The 15,978-nt window shown below is 39.6% G+C and overlaps 1 protein-coding gene across 1 annotated transcript; it reads right to left on the bottom strand.

Moving 5' to 3' along the window:
* Positions 1 to 62: 62 nt before the first annotated feature.
* slc16a3a (solute carrier family 16 member 3a) lies at positions 63 to 12,125 on the bottom strand. The gene is made up of 6 exons (XM_086287865.1): positions 12,044 to 12,125; positions 7,301 to 7,564; positions 6,446 to 6,589; positions 5,075 to 5,694; positions 4,810 to 4,990; positions 63 to 2,846 (listed from the first exon to the last, which is right to left on the bottom strand). The coding sequence occupies exons 2-6, from the start codon at positions 7,521 to 7,523 to the stop codon at positions 2,431 to 2,433; spliced, it is 1,584 nt and encodes a 527-aa protein (XP_086143991.1). The 5' UTR covers positions 7,524 to 7,564; positions 12,044 to 12,125; the 3' UTR covers positions 63 to 2,430.
* Between the last annotated feature and the right edge of the window lie 3,853 nt (positions 12,126 to 15,978).

Below are 15,978 nucleotides of genomic sequence, written 5' to 3'. Positions count from 1 at the left end.
AAACAACACTGAAACTATATTAAATGTAAAATAAAACAATTTCCAGTAATGTATTTAATGGGGTGGCACAGGCGAGAGAACAAGAACATATTGAGGGTGTTGTGAAACAGACATTCTCTTGTTTAATGGTGTTGGGCCAATCATATTTTAGGTCACCCCACGGACCATGTGGCCAATGATTTCTGAGTCAATTCTTGTGCAATTCTAAAATGTAATTTTCTAAATAAAGTTTTCTTACATAAATACATAAATAATATAGATTTAAACAGACACTTGAACACAGGTATTTAGATTACATTTTTATAGTCAAGACATTTACACAGTCGTAAAGATTTATTTCTGCATTAGAACATATGGTTTCCACACAAAATAGAGTCAAATCATTTAGAACAAAAGTCTGGATCGGTCGTATTTGACTGATGTGACATTCAGCAGGAATTAGTAGTAAGGTGCAAACAGCGACATTATTCCATTTTCGGATTAACAGTCAACATGGTAACACAGTTAATGGAATAAAAACAAAAACAACATAAGCTCACATAGTCACATATCTCCTCACCACCTGTTTAACTGCAGCTTCACACAGAAATGCAAATACTCTACATTCAAATAACACTGACTCGTGTTTTAGCTTTAAACAACAAAACGAAGACAAAGCATAACAATCAGCGACAAGCTCTGTTTGTTTATAACACAACATATAACATACACAATTTAAAAGAAACAAGACGTCCAGCATTTATTGCAGGCAGGTTGCTGTTGTGGTAGGCCGTCCTACAAACCAGTCAACCTTTTAAATGATCCAAATGTAACCATTATGGCCCTTTACTATTCTAAGTGGCACACAAAGCCCCACTCACTCATCTTTGCATGAGAAATCACCCGTCACCATGGATACTGACAGATCTCAATGTTCACCCAGCTGTTGTGTTATATTTCCTGCTGTCTCCTTACTGAATTGTAACAATCCCGTTTGATTTCAACTTAGATGTTATTTATTGATTCTTAGATTTTACTTAAAGTAATGGTCTGAGAGAACCGATGGTTATGAATCCAAGTATTGCAAACACAGCTGAGAAAATGTATTTCAGGAAGCACCCTGCAGCTTTTTCAGTTACCGATTTAGACATAGAGCAGTAGTTACTATAGTCACTCTCTTTTAGCTACGTGTTTGGTCTTTATCCAAATCTGAGAGATATAATATTTATAACAGAAAATATGTTTCTTTTTTCTCCTCACTGTAAAACAACTTCCTGGTAGGTGCCTGCAAAAGTTATACAAAATAACATAATAGTAATAGTAATGGTAAAAGTCTGCACAGTTCCATCCCAGGAGTTCCTTTCATGTTTTCTGCCATCTTTCAAACATTCACTAAGTTTGCATCTCTGCACTTATTTCTGTGAAAATTAAAATGAGTGACACAAAGCCAAAACAATCCCTTTAATGTTCTGTTTCACTGAAACACAAACAGTACAGGCAGTACAAAGCATGTAGGCAACATGAGGGAAAAGCTTTATAGTCATCAGTAAATCGATCCTAAGGGGACACACATATAGTCAGCCTGTCCTTTGGTCCATACAAACATACTGCGTCTTTATCCTATCTGTATATAATTTGCTTTGTAGCGTAACTTGGTGCTTTTGGGGGATGAACAACACAATCAGCACATTAAGCCCAACAACAGATACCCACAGTCAAACACATGTACCACAGTGCATTGAAAACATCTGATGCTTGATAGTGAAGGAGGGTAAGAGAGACTGGTACCTTCAACCAAAAGCACCTCAGACTGAACCGACTGCTTCCTTCTTTAAAACATCACACTTTTAACTAATCCTAACATCACAGTGAAGCTACAAATAATATTTGGAGCCTGCTTCTAATCCACACACAGCTACCACTTGACTGGGAACAACCTTTAGAAAGTTCGTCCTAAAAAACATAGTTTTATCAATCTCAATGGTGACGGCACAGATCAGGTGGGAAGATCATTTTCAGCTTTGGACATCGGGTGGAGAAGAGCTTCTGGTCATTACACAACCATCATTACATAAAGCTTTCCTGACCCTTTAAAACAAGCTGAATCAACCATTTACACAACATTTACTGAATTTCTCATGTGTTTTTTTTTTTCAAGTAAAAACACAGAATATTCTTTCAAATTATCCCTCAACTTTATTTGCTGGTGGCTTTTAACATGAACTGTATAGACAAGGCAGTGTTGTGACAGCTAACCACACTAAAAACATCTAGAGATAAAATATTGCTCACAGAACTATTAGTATTTGATACGGCAGTGACTCTAATCTGCCATATCAGACACGAACACCTGGGTTAAACACTACATCATGGGGAATAACTATCCAGTACGGTGTGGTCCCGTTCACGTCACTGAGCTGTGTGGAAAATAATCCCGTCTTCTACCCATTTTCACAGGCATGTTTCAGGACTGGGGGTCATGCCACCATTTAGTTGGGGCTCTTTCAAGAACTTTTCCACTTCCTGTGAGTCCACTGTTACGCTCTTTGGCCTGACCTCGTCTACTTTTTCTTTGTCTTTTTCCTCCTCCTCCTTCAACTCCTTCGATACCTCCCTCTTTGTTTCCTTCTCTTGCTCCTCTCTCTCTCCCTTCTCCTCTTCATCATTTACCTCCAAAGGCCTGCTGCATACTTCTGTCTTGGTGTCATCTGTGACTGTGATGCACTCAAGTTTGTGAGATGGCTCCTGGGGCTTCCTTTTGATAAAGAAGAAGTTGCAGGTAGCTAGAACCACAGCGGAGAGGACCACCTCGCTTCCTGCCAGCAGGAAGACGTACATGTATTTCTTGGTGGCATCGAGCAGTCGGCCTGAAACGGAAGAACACAGTGAAAGATGCAATTATATAGTAGAAATGATTTCGCTTCATTTGTGGCGATGCTGGTTTAAATAAACATATAGTGACACGTTTATGGATTCTTTAGAATTATCTGAATTTCTGCACTCATAACTCATAAAATGTGCTTAAATCATCCTGTACAATAAAACTGTAGACAGAAAGTAACTAACCCTAACATATGAACAGTTTTTATGAAGTATACATGCAGTCCAATTAAAAAAAAAAAAACTAAGTGCATGTTTACCAGTCCAAAGCAATTAAAAGGGTATGTACCCACATAGCAAGCAGGTCTGGCCCGGATCTGGTGTCAAGCTGGCACTTCTGACTGACTGGTGTCATGGCAGGGTGTATGTCAACCAGATGTGGGCCAGGTCTGGCAGTGATGGCACTGTTTATGTTCCTATTGTCCTATTTTAGTTAGAAGACTCAAATGCCATGTTGCAATACTACACTGCTATGGTAGCCAACGTTTCAAATGCAGGTTTGACAGGTTTGTGAGTGTACACTTTGTCCAAAACTTAGTGACGGTTTACTCATCTTTGCCAGTGGATGGCTGTAGCTCAGGAGGTAGAGCAGGTCACCGACTGATCGGGAGGTTAGTGGTTCCCTGTCTCCTCCAGTCTGCATGTCAAGAGTGTTTATGTGAATGAATGTAGTTAGGAAGCACTCAGTTTAGAGAAAGTGTGCGATTGGGTGAATGTGACATGTTGTATAGAGCACTTCTGGCGCATGTTGTTATTACATGGCTTGATTAAGGTGCACATTAGGCTGACATCTGGGGCCAGAGCTGAAACAGTTCTGGGCCAGCAGTGTGTCTACAACTAGCCCGTGGCTGCACACAACTTACACATGGCCCACATACCACAAAGAATGACGGCCCTTTGGTGGCCCAGATCAGGTTTGCCAGAGGTAATGTGAACACCTCTTTAAAAATCATTTTGGCAGTTTACCAGCCTGGTCTTTACTGGCTACAATTAGCATGTTCATGACTGTCCAGGGTAGAAAAAGATGAACAAGTATGAACAATGTCCTCTGGACAGATAAAACCAAAGTGGAGATGGCCATTAGGCACAGCGCTACATCTCATGCACGGTGGTGGAGGAGTGAGGATTTGTGTTTGTTTTGTTGCAGCGGGATGTTGACCCCAAGCACGGCAGCCAAGCTGCAACAGAATATATGAAAAAAAGTGTTGCAATGGATCTCAACCTGATTTAAACGCTGTGGTGGGACCTTAAGAGAGCTGTGCTTAATTGAATGCCAGCAAACCTCCATGACCTGAAGTAATGCTGTAAAGAAGAGTGGGTGAAAATCTTAAATCTTTCACATGATTTGAGATAGTGATAAAGTGGTACAGAGAACAGTTACTTCAAGTTATTTTTGTTAACAGTGGTTCTACAGCTACTGAACTGTGTATAAGACATGAGCCAATTAAATAATCACTAAAGTCCCAACTATGACCCGTTGGTCTTGGATACAACCTCATATCTTCCTGTTGGGCTCACGATCAACAGCTACTACCAAATAAAACAAGTCTTCCTTTTAAACGCAGACTTCACGGAGGCCAAATGTAAACTCAAAAGCAGCTTTATTGCTGACACAAGGGAAATGATGCAAAACTATACTGGGACATGTATGAACAAGTAAACAAAGAGGCAAACTGGGAAACACACAGCCATGAATGAGGGAGACTGCGACACTCGACAGAAGAAAACAAAAGGCTTAAATACACAGGGAATGACGAGGGAACAGGAAGCTCATGAGGAACACAGCTGGGACACAAAACATAAACATAACACATGAGACAGGGTACCGTCAAAGTAAGAGAAGCAAAGCAAAACATGGCACAGATGGGAGACTACCAAAGTAAAACAGGAAGTAACGGGAACACACACACAGAGGCACTGGGTCAAATGGCCCAGGATGCTGACACTGACCTGCACCCGGTGGCCCCACCAGCACAGCAATGGCCTCCATGAGGAGCACAAGGCCAATGGCACTGGAGAACTTCTCAGTACCGACAATTGCCATGAGAACTTCAAATTGTAGGGCACCCACCATCCCATAGGAGACGCCAAAAAAGACACAGAATACCACCAGAGAGGCATAGTCTTTGGCCTGGGAACAAACACAAAATAATGAACAGAAACCTTCAATGTTTGGACTTCATTTTCCAGTTCAAGGAAGTATGTGATCACTCACCTGTGAGCCAATCAGGTCAGTGACTCCATTGAAGAGCATAGCAAAGCTGAAGAGGTAGACGCAGCGAGGCCGGACCCATTTGAGTCCAGCGATTATACCGCACGTTGGCCGTGCAAAAATATCAATGAATCCCAGGATAGTAAGCAGTAAAGCAGATTTGGTGTCTTCATTTCCCAGCTCCTTAGCGTAACTAACAACAAACACAGGAGGCACGAACAGTCCCAGCACCATGATGGATGCCGCCACAGTATAGATGACAAAGCCACCATCTTTAAACACGGAGAAGTCCAGAAGTTTGGCTTTTGACTTCTTCTTCTCCTCTTTCACCTCTTCCTCCTTGTCATTGTCCTCTTCGAAGCTCTTGGCCTTGAGGTTCTTTGGGGCCACCAGAGGCTTCATGAGGGCCCCGCACACACAGCAGTTCAGCAGGATACCACCAAGGATAAGAAATCCTCCCCTCCATCCATACTGATACTGAAGTACCTGTCCCAGTGGCGAGAGGCAGCAAAGGGCCACGGGGCTTCCTGCTGCTGAAAGGCCATTGGCCAGAGGACGCTTCTCGCTGAAGTAGCGGTTCAACATAATCAGAGAAGGTTGGAAGTTCAGGGCTAATCCAAGACCTGCAGCAAATAAAAGAAAGGGTTACACTCTTCAGCCTTTTTAACTTGAACTTACCTGCTTTTATTAACATAGTTTTCTTTTTCCCTACATTTCTACATGATATGGAGACAAAGCATTTCAAGATGTTTCTAACCTTACTCTAATGTTTGAGATATGCTCATGCAGAACTTGTTTACATGACATCAGCCATATGATTTAATATATCTTAATGGGTATAATGATGCAAACTTTCTGACAGCATCTCCTGTAAAGTATTTGTGGTGTTGTTACCTTGAAACCTTTGTACCACTAACCTACATTACTGTTTCAAATGCTGCTCAATGATCCGATAAGCACCTGCGGTGGAGTATACTTTCACTGTAACCTTAACCCAGGCGGCACACCGGGGTGTTCTCATTATCAAAGCTGCAGGCTTGTCTCAGTTAAACACAAGGTGTCCTTTGGTGAAGGGGCTTATTTGACCCCAGACCACAATATTTCCCAAACTTAACCAAGTAGTTGTAAGCCGGTGTACCTTACAAAGCACCTTTTGGTGTTTATAAACCTAAGCAGCTTATAAAAAGCCCAATGGGGGAGGGAGCAGGAAGGAAAAACAAATGCAGAGCAAGCAGGGATAATTTGATTATGATGTATTGAAATATAGGAAAAACATTAATGCATTCTTCTAACAATTGTATTGTAATCTATTCTTAATTTATTGGGCGTAAAGCATTGTGTGATTTTATTTGACAATGTACAAGTGTTCGTGACCTGTAATGACTCCAGCAGTGAGGTAGATGTGGATGATACTTGTGGCAAAGGAGGCCAGAATCATTCCCAGAGAGGCAAAGAGGCCCCCCACCATCATGACTGGACGACAGCCTAAGCGGTTCACCAGCACGCTGCACAGGGGACCTGGACAAAGTGTAACATAGTATGACTGCATGCATCAGGCGCAGTGTGCAGCACATGAAAAGAAAAGCCGCGAGTATTAAGGTACAAACACAAGCATTTTCCAAAATTTCACATTTTATATCATTGTTAATATGATATAAAATATCCCTCTGAGAATATGCAGATACATTATTTTCAAAATGAGATCATCAAATCCTCGCGCTAACCCTTATTTCTTTACACAAAGCTCAAGAAACGAACCAGTGTTTGTGTCTGCACGTCAGACAAATTTGCAAAGAGACACTTTTTAATTAACACACAATTTGTTCCAATTTCTTAATCTGAATCTTAGGGTGATGCCATGGATTACACAGTTTGACAGCAAAAAAAAATAATTTTTGCACCAATAAGTCGATTCGCAAAGAGCTATTAACTGAAAACATGACATCTGAGCATGGTGTGTGTTTCCCCTCTTTCTGTCCTGCTCACGCTTCCGGGATTACTGTTATGTTTGATCCAGGGCTGCAGACTGTGGAGTTTTGTTCTGTGCCTGTCTCCAGTGTTCAGTGCTCAATCAAAACAAATGTTTAGGATGAAATGGGGCAAAAGGGAGTTTCAAAAAGCTTCTATTGCAGTATTTTTTAAATTAAAGAACTGCATAGGTACATAATGCTTCCAAGTACAAAGAGTTAAAAAAAATGTGAATACTGAATACAAAGGGTAGCAGCCTACCTGTGCCATAGAGCATGGCCAGCAGTATGGAGGAGATCCATGCAGTGTCGCTGTATCCAACACCAAACTCCCTGATCAGCTCTTTGAAAAATACGCTGATCGCTTTTGGGAAAGCATAGGAGAAGCCTGTGATGACAAAACAGCCAGCCAGCACTGCCCAGCCCCAGCCTCCGTCTGGAGCCTTCACCCTGGAATCACCCACATCCAATGCAACACCTCCCATAGTTCTTTAGGGCTATATCTTAAAGAAGGCAAATGGAGAAGCTGGAAAAAATAAATAAAAGCAACAGCAAGATGGGGATTTAGTTTGTGTCTAATTCAGTCCTGCATGAAGTGCCTATGTTCTAATAACTGCAACAACATCTGTTCTCTGTAATTATGAAGAATCAGAGAGGTGCATGGTACTCTAAGCATGGCTAGCTCTCAGTTCACAAGTCTTCACTGTGATACATCATGTGCATCAACAGCTCTAGACTCAAGTTATGCTGATTGGCAGAGAAGAAAGATTTTTAGTAGACAGGATCTGTGAACACCCACAAAGAATCAAAACTGTCAAATGAAACAAAGAGTGCACACTTTATATTCATTTTTTAATGTATTGCACATCTTGTTAGCCACACATTCTAAAAAATGTGGCTTCAGTAGTTTAAATACATCGAGGTGACAGATATATCATAATTTAATCAGATGTTCCAAGATGATAACAAACAGAAAATGTCCCATTGCCACTGCAGTGTATGTGTGAAAACGTTGTTAGTTTGGTTCCAACAATTATCCCAAACCAAAGACACCGAGGAGTTTTGTTGTTGATTGACCGAGTCTGACACCTCACCTCAATGCAATGGATCCCATGTTTTATGTTTTCCCCTCTCCCACTTACACGAGTGGAAAGATAAGATAGTGGTCACAGACTTTAGACAGACATCATAACAATCGATGACTCATGTAATTCATTTTTTATGTCTCCAATAACTTTGTGGATTATTTAAGAACTGACCAGCAAACAGATTGTGTGTACAGTAAAAGACCAAGAAAACAGTTTAATCCTGAAAATATTATCATTTCTTTCCAAGTAAAATTGCTAAAGTAGAGATTAAAGAAATCAAAATAACTCATCACTGTATTTACTATTAACTAACTAGGTAAACAAACCACTGGTAAGTGTTAAAACTTGTTCAAATATAAAGAGTCTTATCTTATTTTAATACAGCTGTTAATGCTTGTTCAGCCTCATCTGCTTCAACCAGTTGTTATTTATAAGACAGCAGAGAGTTACATGTCATCCTATAATGCTTTGTAATGGACTAGCTCAGAGATTTACAGGCTCACTGGTCCTCTGGAGCGATCATTGGCTTTTACCTCACAACCATACATCAGCACCACCACTTACACCCGATAGTTTCATGTATTGTATGTAAATCCAAATTATATATCAGTTTTTATTTTGGCGTGGAGGAGGGGTGGGCTTAGCTGCTTAGATGCTCAGCTGCTGGTGGGACAGTGAGGAAACAGCCAGTGGCTCCATCAGTTAATTTACGATCCCCTGAAGAAAGAGAAGGATTGAAATGCAGGCTGGGCTCTTGTTAAACAATCAGCAATCCTTTGTCTCTACGAAACATGAGCATTTCAAGCCTCGTGCTGTCAGGATTGTGACGTGACCAACCTAACAAATTTTAAAAACCCCGCAGGCCACCAGAGCCTGTGCAATGCTCAGTCCCCAGGGCAATATCCTACATTATTACACAGTCACAATAAGGAACATATCTTAGGACTATTGTTTGGACGATGATATCTGCTTTCCAAAATGTCCAGAGTGTCCTTGAAAAACAGATAACGTTACATCTCTGCTAAAATCGACTTGATTTATGCTGCACTGCTTATCCACAAATAGCTCAAGTGCACTCTGTCGTCACAGACGGATGAGCCAAAACGCTAAAATGTTGCATTTTAAGTTTTCTGCTGCATGTATTCACAAAATTAGGGAATGTAGTTTTAAGGCCATGTAATGTAGTTTTAATGGTAACTGCCCCAAACCTAAATAAATTATTGAATACATAAAATCTGAATTTTCCTTTTACAAAAATATTTTAAGTGTATTTTTTAAAACTACTTCAGTAACATTTTTTCCATTTTTAGCTTTTAAAAAATGCTGTTTTCTTTTTCTGTAGCCAAGAAAGGTAAGAATTAAAAATATATGTAATATTGAAAATTCTGTAACTTTATAGGTTGGTCCTCTATAGTTTATTGTTATTTATAGGAAGAACAAAGTACAGTTATGGTATAATATCATGAAGGAATGACTGTTTTGTGCTGGGACTTTAAAACTACACTAATCAATATTTCCATGGTAACAGTGGATCAATTTACGATGTGTACTCACACTGATTAACCCACAATTGTCCCCTTTCCTGTGTTCTGCTCAACAGAGAGTATTTTTTTACTGAGGTTAATAACTGCTGATTCCAGCTTCACTCAAACCATCACTTTATTTTCAGACAGCTGTTTTCAGCAAAACGCTCTAAAAACACTTCACTATGAACACAACATCCAGCATTTTGAAGCATTTTTCTGCTAATGAGTTACATATTTCTCTCAAGAGTTCACAAAAACCCAGAGACTGTATATAAAAGAAAGACATAGCCACTGTAATCTGATTTTAGGTGATGGTGTATCAACCCTGTGCCTGGTTCAAAGTGTCTTAACTTGTTTATGTCTTCTTTAGTTAATCGAAATACACTTCAAAAAGAATCTGTGTTTGTTTTAGACCTTTCAACTTTTTATAAGTATTACTCATGCACGGCACATCTCTAAGCTCAGTTTTTAACAGCTCACTGTGTACACTGCACCCCATGGTGTCCCAGGTACCCAACATTTGAATCACTCTTTACTCTTTCCAGCAGACTGAGAATAATTTATTCTACAGCCTCCCTCTGCTAATGTGGTTATATTAGCACATTATTTTAGCACATGAACCCTCCCCACATCGCTGCTGTATGGTTTTCTGTCTGTTCCTGTGCAAACTAACAGCAGAGCTGTATTTTTTGTCTGTTTTTTAGTGAGTGAGCAGATGGAATATTATATTTAGATTTAAACTAGGTAGCTAACTTCCTGCTAACTTCTAACTCAGCAAAATCTTATAAACCCTCTTCTGTGTGGATGCCCGGATGTTTATTGCAACTCCCAGGAAAAAAGCCACACTGACAATTTCATTGGATTTTCTTCATTGTTATTTTAGCAGCTCTTAACTTTCAGTGGTGCTGTTTTTGATTTTGAATTGTCAGACATACCTTAAGATTTCTGTTTTAGTACTATTAGTATTAGTAACAGTATTTATTTATTTTTACCACATTTTAAAGAGAATCAGAATCAGAATCAGAATCAGAATACTTTATTGATCCCTGGGGGAAATTATATTTTGTTACAGTGCTCCATTTTAAACCAACATTAAGACAAGACAGACAATACACTAACTAAGAATAGTACAATATATACATATATATACATACATACATACATAAGTCACTCATAAATAAATAGTTGGAAAAGAAACATGTGTAGTTGTAGCAGCAAACAGTGTGTTAAGTGGATGCGTTGTACAGGGAGATGGCCACAGGCAGGAATGATTTCCTGTGTCGTTCAGTGGTGCTTTTCGGTAATCTCAGTCTCTCACTGAACGAGCTCCTGTGACTGACCAGCATGTCATGGAGTGGGTGGGAGGTGTTATCCAACATTGTCTTTATCTTGGACAGCATCCGCCTCTCCGACACCACCTTGAGGGAGTCCAGCTCCATCCCCACAACATTGCTGGCCTTACGGAATACTTAAAACTAGTGACTGAGACCATAAATTACTTTCTTTTTGAAAGCACAAAGTATCCCTTTGCTGTCCATGAGAAAGAAGCCTTTTAAGCCTTATGTTTATCTTTTATATACAGTTTGTGTAAAGACCGAAAAAGAAAGTAAAGTGATTATACTTTATTTTATGTTAGAAATATGCCTTTGTCCAGTGGATGATCATTCATCTTTGTGCCTTTTAGAAGAAAATTAAAAAATATATATTTAAACCATTTTACATTTCTCACATTTTTTAAATAAAATAATGTAAACCAGAAGTCTGAAGTCAGGAAATGTATACAAAATATTTGAAACAGTAAGGTTGATAAAATGTATACAAAATAACTTAAAAAGGGCTTTTATAGCTTTGATGATGTCATTGGCTTATTGATTTAATTTTAATTCAGAGTCTTTTTGTTTTGTATGTGTCTTTTTTTTTTAAAATAAATTATTTTAGGTATGAATTCGACAATTTGACATTAACAATATTTCGATTCCAATATAATTTTGATTTCAACCTTTTAAGATAAAAGTTTCAAGACTAAAGCAACAAATCCCTGCTGTGTGTATACCAACGCCACTCACATCCCAACAGGGGGGGTTGCATCGTGAAAAGCCTATAAGCTATTATCCCTGAATACCGACGCACACCTATGTCAAAACACTATCACGACACGCAGTCAGAATCGCGTGAGAAAACATGCATGAAAATTGAGCTATCACCAGAGATCACCCGTCCCATGAATATGTGTCACTGTGACAGAGACTTTTCTGCTCCAATCGTCTCTAAATGAAGTTGAATTTCTATATAATACATATACTGTATATAACAGGGAGAGTTAACGGTTCCATCAGTGATATCAGGAGCTAAATCAATGCGCACACACAGAACAACTGTTGAGTGTCTTACCGGGTGATGCTGGCCTGCCCTTCCTCCAGCCTTCTGCTTCAGCACCGGAGATGCGCGTTCCTCCCCGCACGTCTGCCTGCAGATCATCACAAAGGAAGCCCCCTTGCTGCTGGGTCCTAAAGCCTACATACCACTGACGTCACTCAGCAGCATCCAATGATGAGCATTGCTTTTTTAGTCCTTTGTTTTTATTGGATAGTCTAGGTGATACCGGAACTGGTGATTACTGTTTTCCTTACGAGTGCATCCCATGGGAGTATTATGGATTTCAGATAGGAAGTGTCAATATAGGGATGCAGCTGGATGTAGTACTTCTGATAAAAACAATTAAATCAAGTCTAAAATCTGCCTTTAATTATTCAGTTGCACAAAATAAAGGCTGGGTTTTGAAAAACCTATAATACGATTTCCTGGGTGTTGTTTGCAACAGCAGTGACATTGTAGTAGAAATCCAAGCATACAGATTCATTTAATTTGTACTGAAGACCTTGGAGGACTTCAATAAAAAGGTATTTGAAATCAAATACTGCTGTGGACTCTGTGTAACACACAGTGGGGACCGCATAGAATAAATGTGGGTTTGCCCTGCCCACACAGTCCCATAGTTCACCCATACCCGCCCACTGTTGTCCTTCACGGGTATGTTTGTTAGGTATGGTTGGCAAAACAGCCAATTTGGACAGAATGCAAAGTTGTTGCCATGACAGCAGGTAATATGCTCCAAAGAGGCTACAAGTTCCAAACATCTTTACACGCAACAGAAGAGTTCAATCGCTCCAGATTAGCTTTAGTTAGGTACTAAAACTAAGTGTCCAGTCAATCCAAAAGTGCCAACCTAATGTGAAATTTGGTGAAAATCCCCGCTTGTTATAAGTCAAAAAGAGTGAAAGTCTGAAAAAAGAAAATTGAAGAAAGTGTTTCAGAGATATTATGTTCATGAAAATAAGATAGAAGAAAAACAACCTGTAAACATAACCCCTCAGGTCATGTGTCTCTGGGTTAGGGACACGTTGTTTTTATTAAAAAAGCTTTGTTTTCAGATTCATAGTGCATTACTTAATAAAGAGTTAATCCTTTAAAGCCCACCATAGAGCCAAGTTCGCCAGAGCTTATCTTTCTATCTTTACATGCTGTAGTGCAATTTTTGGAGCATTTTAAGTTGCTATACATCAATACAAACGATATATCCTAAAGTTTAATAATATGTATATATTAAGTCCTTAGTTACTACATAACGTGCAAATAAGTGCAATAAACTAAAAAAAGAAAAGAAAATAATTTTAATTTTTTTACACATATTTGTAGTCACAGAAATTTCAGATATGTCCCTCAAAACTGTAAATGTACAAAAAAGTTGCATAAAATAATTTCTAACCACGGGAAATTTATTTTGCACAGTGTGCCTGGTCTCGTTCGTTCTTTAGTAACAAATAAGTCACTGTTCCATAGCTGTCCTCAGATGCATCTGCGAAATGATGTAACTGAGCAGTTTTTACAGTTCCAAAACTGTTGGTTTTAAAACAACGATCAACCTTAAACTCCTCCAGCTTGTAGAGCTCTTGCATCCAAATAGTCCATTCCTTTATAACTGCATCAGGTAATGTATCATCCCATCCAATCTTTTTACGACACAGATTTTGCAGACTCTTTTTAGCATTTAAGATTACTGGTGCCAACATTCCTAAGGGGTCATAAACAGAGCTGACTACAGAAAGGATGCCATGTCTTGTCAAAGGTTGATCTCTTAGAGTGATTCTGAACTTGAAAATGTCAGATTCAACACACCATTGAACGCCCAAAACTCTTTCCACTGGAAGCTCATCACTGATCAAGTCTAGATTCTTTATTTTGTTTGCTCTGTTACTTTCAGGTATTACAGCCAACACATTACGACTGTTACTTATCCATTTGTTCAGTGGAAAGCCTCCTTTCAAACATATGGCACAGAGTTCACGATAGAGATCTATCGCATCCTCTTCTGTGGCTGCTGAGACGAGACAATCGTCAACGTAAAAGTTGTTCAAGATTGTATCCACGGCTTGAAGGCTAAACTGTTGTTTATGATCTTCAGCACATTTCCTTAGTGCAAAATATGCACAACTGGGAGATGATGTTGCTCCAAACACATGTACTGTCATCCAATATTCAACCATGGCTTGAGTGTAATCTCCGTTGGGCCACCAAAGGAATCTCAACATATCTCGATCCTCCTCTGGTATTTTAACCTGATGAAACATGGCTTTAATGTCTGCTGCAATGACAACAGGTTCTTTACGAAATCTTGTCAGAACTCCAATTAACGTGCTGGTCAAGTCTGGACCTTGTAAGAGCTTGCTATTTAGCGACACTCCTTGATACTTGGCTCCACAGTCAAACACCACTCTAAGGGTTTTCTTCTGCGGATGCAGAACACCATGGTGCGGCAAATACCATTTCCTGCCATCCGTCCGTTCTAAGTTGTCCTCTGGTACCTTTTCTGCATAACCTTCAGAGATCATATCTACCATAAAGCTGTTATAGTCCTGCAGAAAAGAAGATAAGTCTTTTCTTCCAATTCTGAAGGCGTTGTTCAGCAACACTTTTATTATCTGGCATGCAGACCTTTAAGTCTTTCAATGGGAGTCCAATATAATAATGACCATTATGTAGCTTAGCAGTATTGGAAACTTTATCCAAAAACTGTTGGTCTTCCCTAGAAGGTTCTTTCTCATCTTTGGCACACTCTGGAAAATCAGTTTTAAACTGCTGATTCCACAGCTCATCAAGTTTCACCACTGAAACTCTATTGACAGCCACCGGATTATATCGTTCTGGTGAGGAACGATTGAAAGTTTGAATTCATCTTTACCGGCCCCAGTAAGAGCACTGGTCTGAATAGAGACTATGGCACGATCTTGAGTTTGTTCCTTTGATTCTTGTTCTTTACTCATTGTCTTTTGATAAATGTGTAACATTTGAGGATGCTTTAAACCACACGTCTTGCAACTGAGGCGCTTTTTGCAGTCTCTACTAATGTGTCCTTTACAAAGACATCCGAAACAGACTCCATTCTCTTTTAGAAAAGTGATTTTGTCTTTTTGCGTTTTTCTTTCCAGCTCTTGACAATTTTCTAAGGTATGTTCACCTTTGCAAAACAAGCAACTCCTTATTTGTGTGGCTCTTTCTTTTTCCTTAACTTTGTCAAGGAAGTTAGGGAAATAGGAAACATTAGAACTGTAAATGTTTTCTTCCTTGTCTGCAGATTAACAGTCCACAGGTTGGGTGCTCGCATTCTGATTCGTTCCCTGGAGATGAAGGAGAGAGAGCTCAGAGGACAGCAAGATGGAGGAGTGAAGAAGAAGGTGGTGCAGCTCAGTGTCCAATCAGGAGTGAGCAGTTCTTTCACTGCCTTCATTGCTGTCAACAAAGACAACAGAGAGGCGATCCAAGGACCTCTGCACCGCAGACATATTCTTCCACCCTGTGAGGTTTGTTTAAAGCAAAAAAAGCAATACCATGAAAGTGTTACAGTTTTTCTCAAATGTTAAAACACAAAAGCCAATCCTGTAACCCAAATGACCAGTAGTCTAAACACATTTACTAAATGTAGCCACCATATTCCAGTACCATAAACACATGTCACATGAAGACACAATTCACAAAACACAACCCTCTGTACTCATAAATCTAAACACATTTTTCCTTGCTAAAACACATGTTGCAAAACAACTCTGCTCATATCCTCAAATGAAAGCCCATGTGATGCAAAATGCTTGCCACAGTCACCAATCTTTGAACACAGGGAACACACCTGGCGTCATTCACTACACACAATGACTCAAAATTGAAGACACTTGTTGCTAATGCTGTACCCACATGTAAAAGCAAGTTCAGAGTGCACAGTATGCTGAAGGTTCCAAACAAACACAATGGATGAAGGCAGAGTCAGGGGAAGA

This window comes from Aulonocara sp. 'chitande type north' Nkhata Bay, linkage group LG4, assembly GCF_057382095.1.
Source record: "Aulonocara sp. 'chitande type north' Nkhata Bay isolate Kocher_YH1m ecotype deep benthic linkage group LG4, A_spYH_male_GT1.1, whole genome shotgun sequence".
NCBI classification, from domain to species: Eukaryota; Metazoa; Chordata; class Actinopteri; order Cichliformes; family Cichlidae; genus Aulonocara; species Aulonocara sp. 'chitande type north' Nkhata Bay.
The sequence above is the reverse complement of the archived record's forward strand: the minus strand, read 5'-3'. Positions and strand labels throughout refer to the sequence as shown.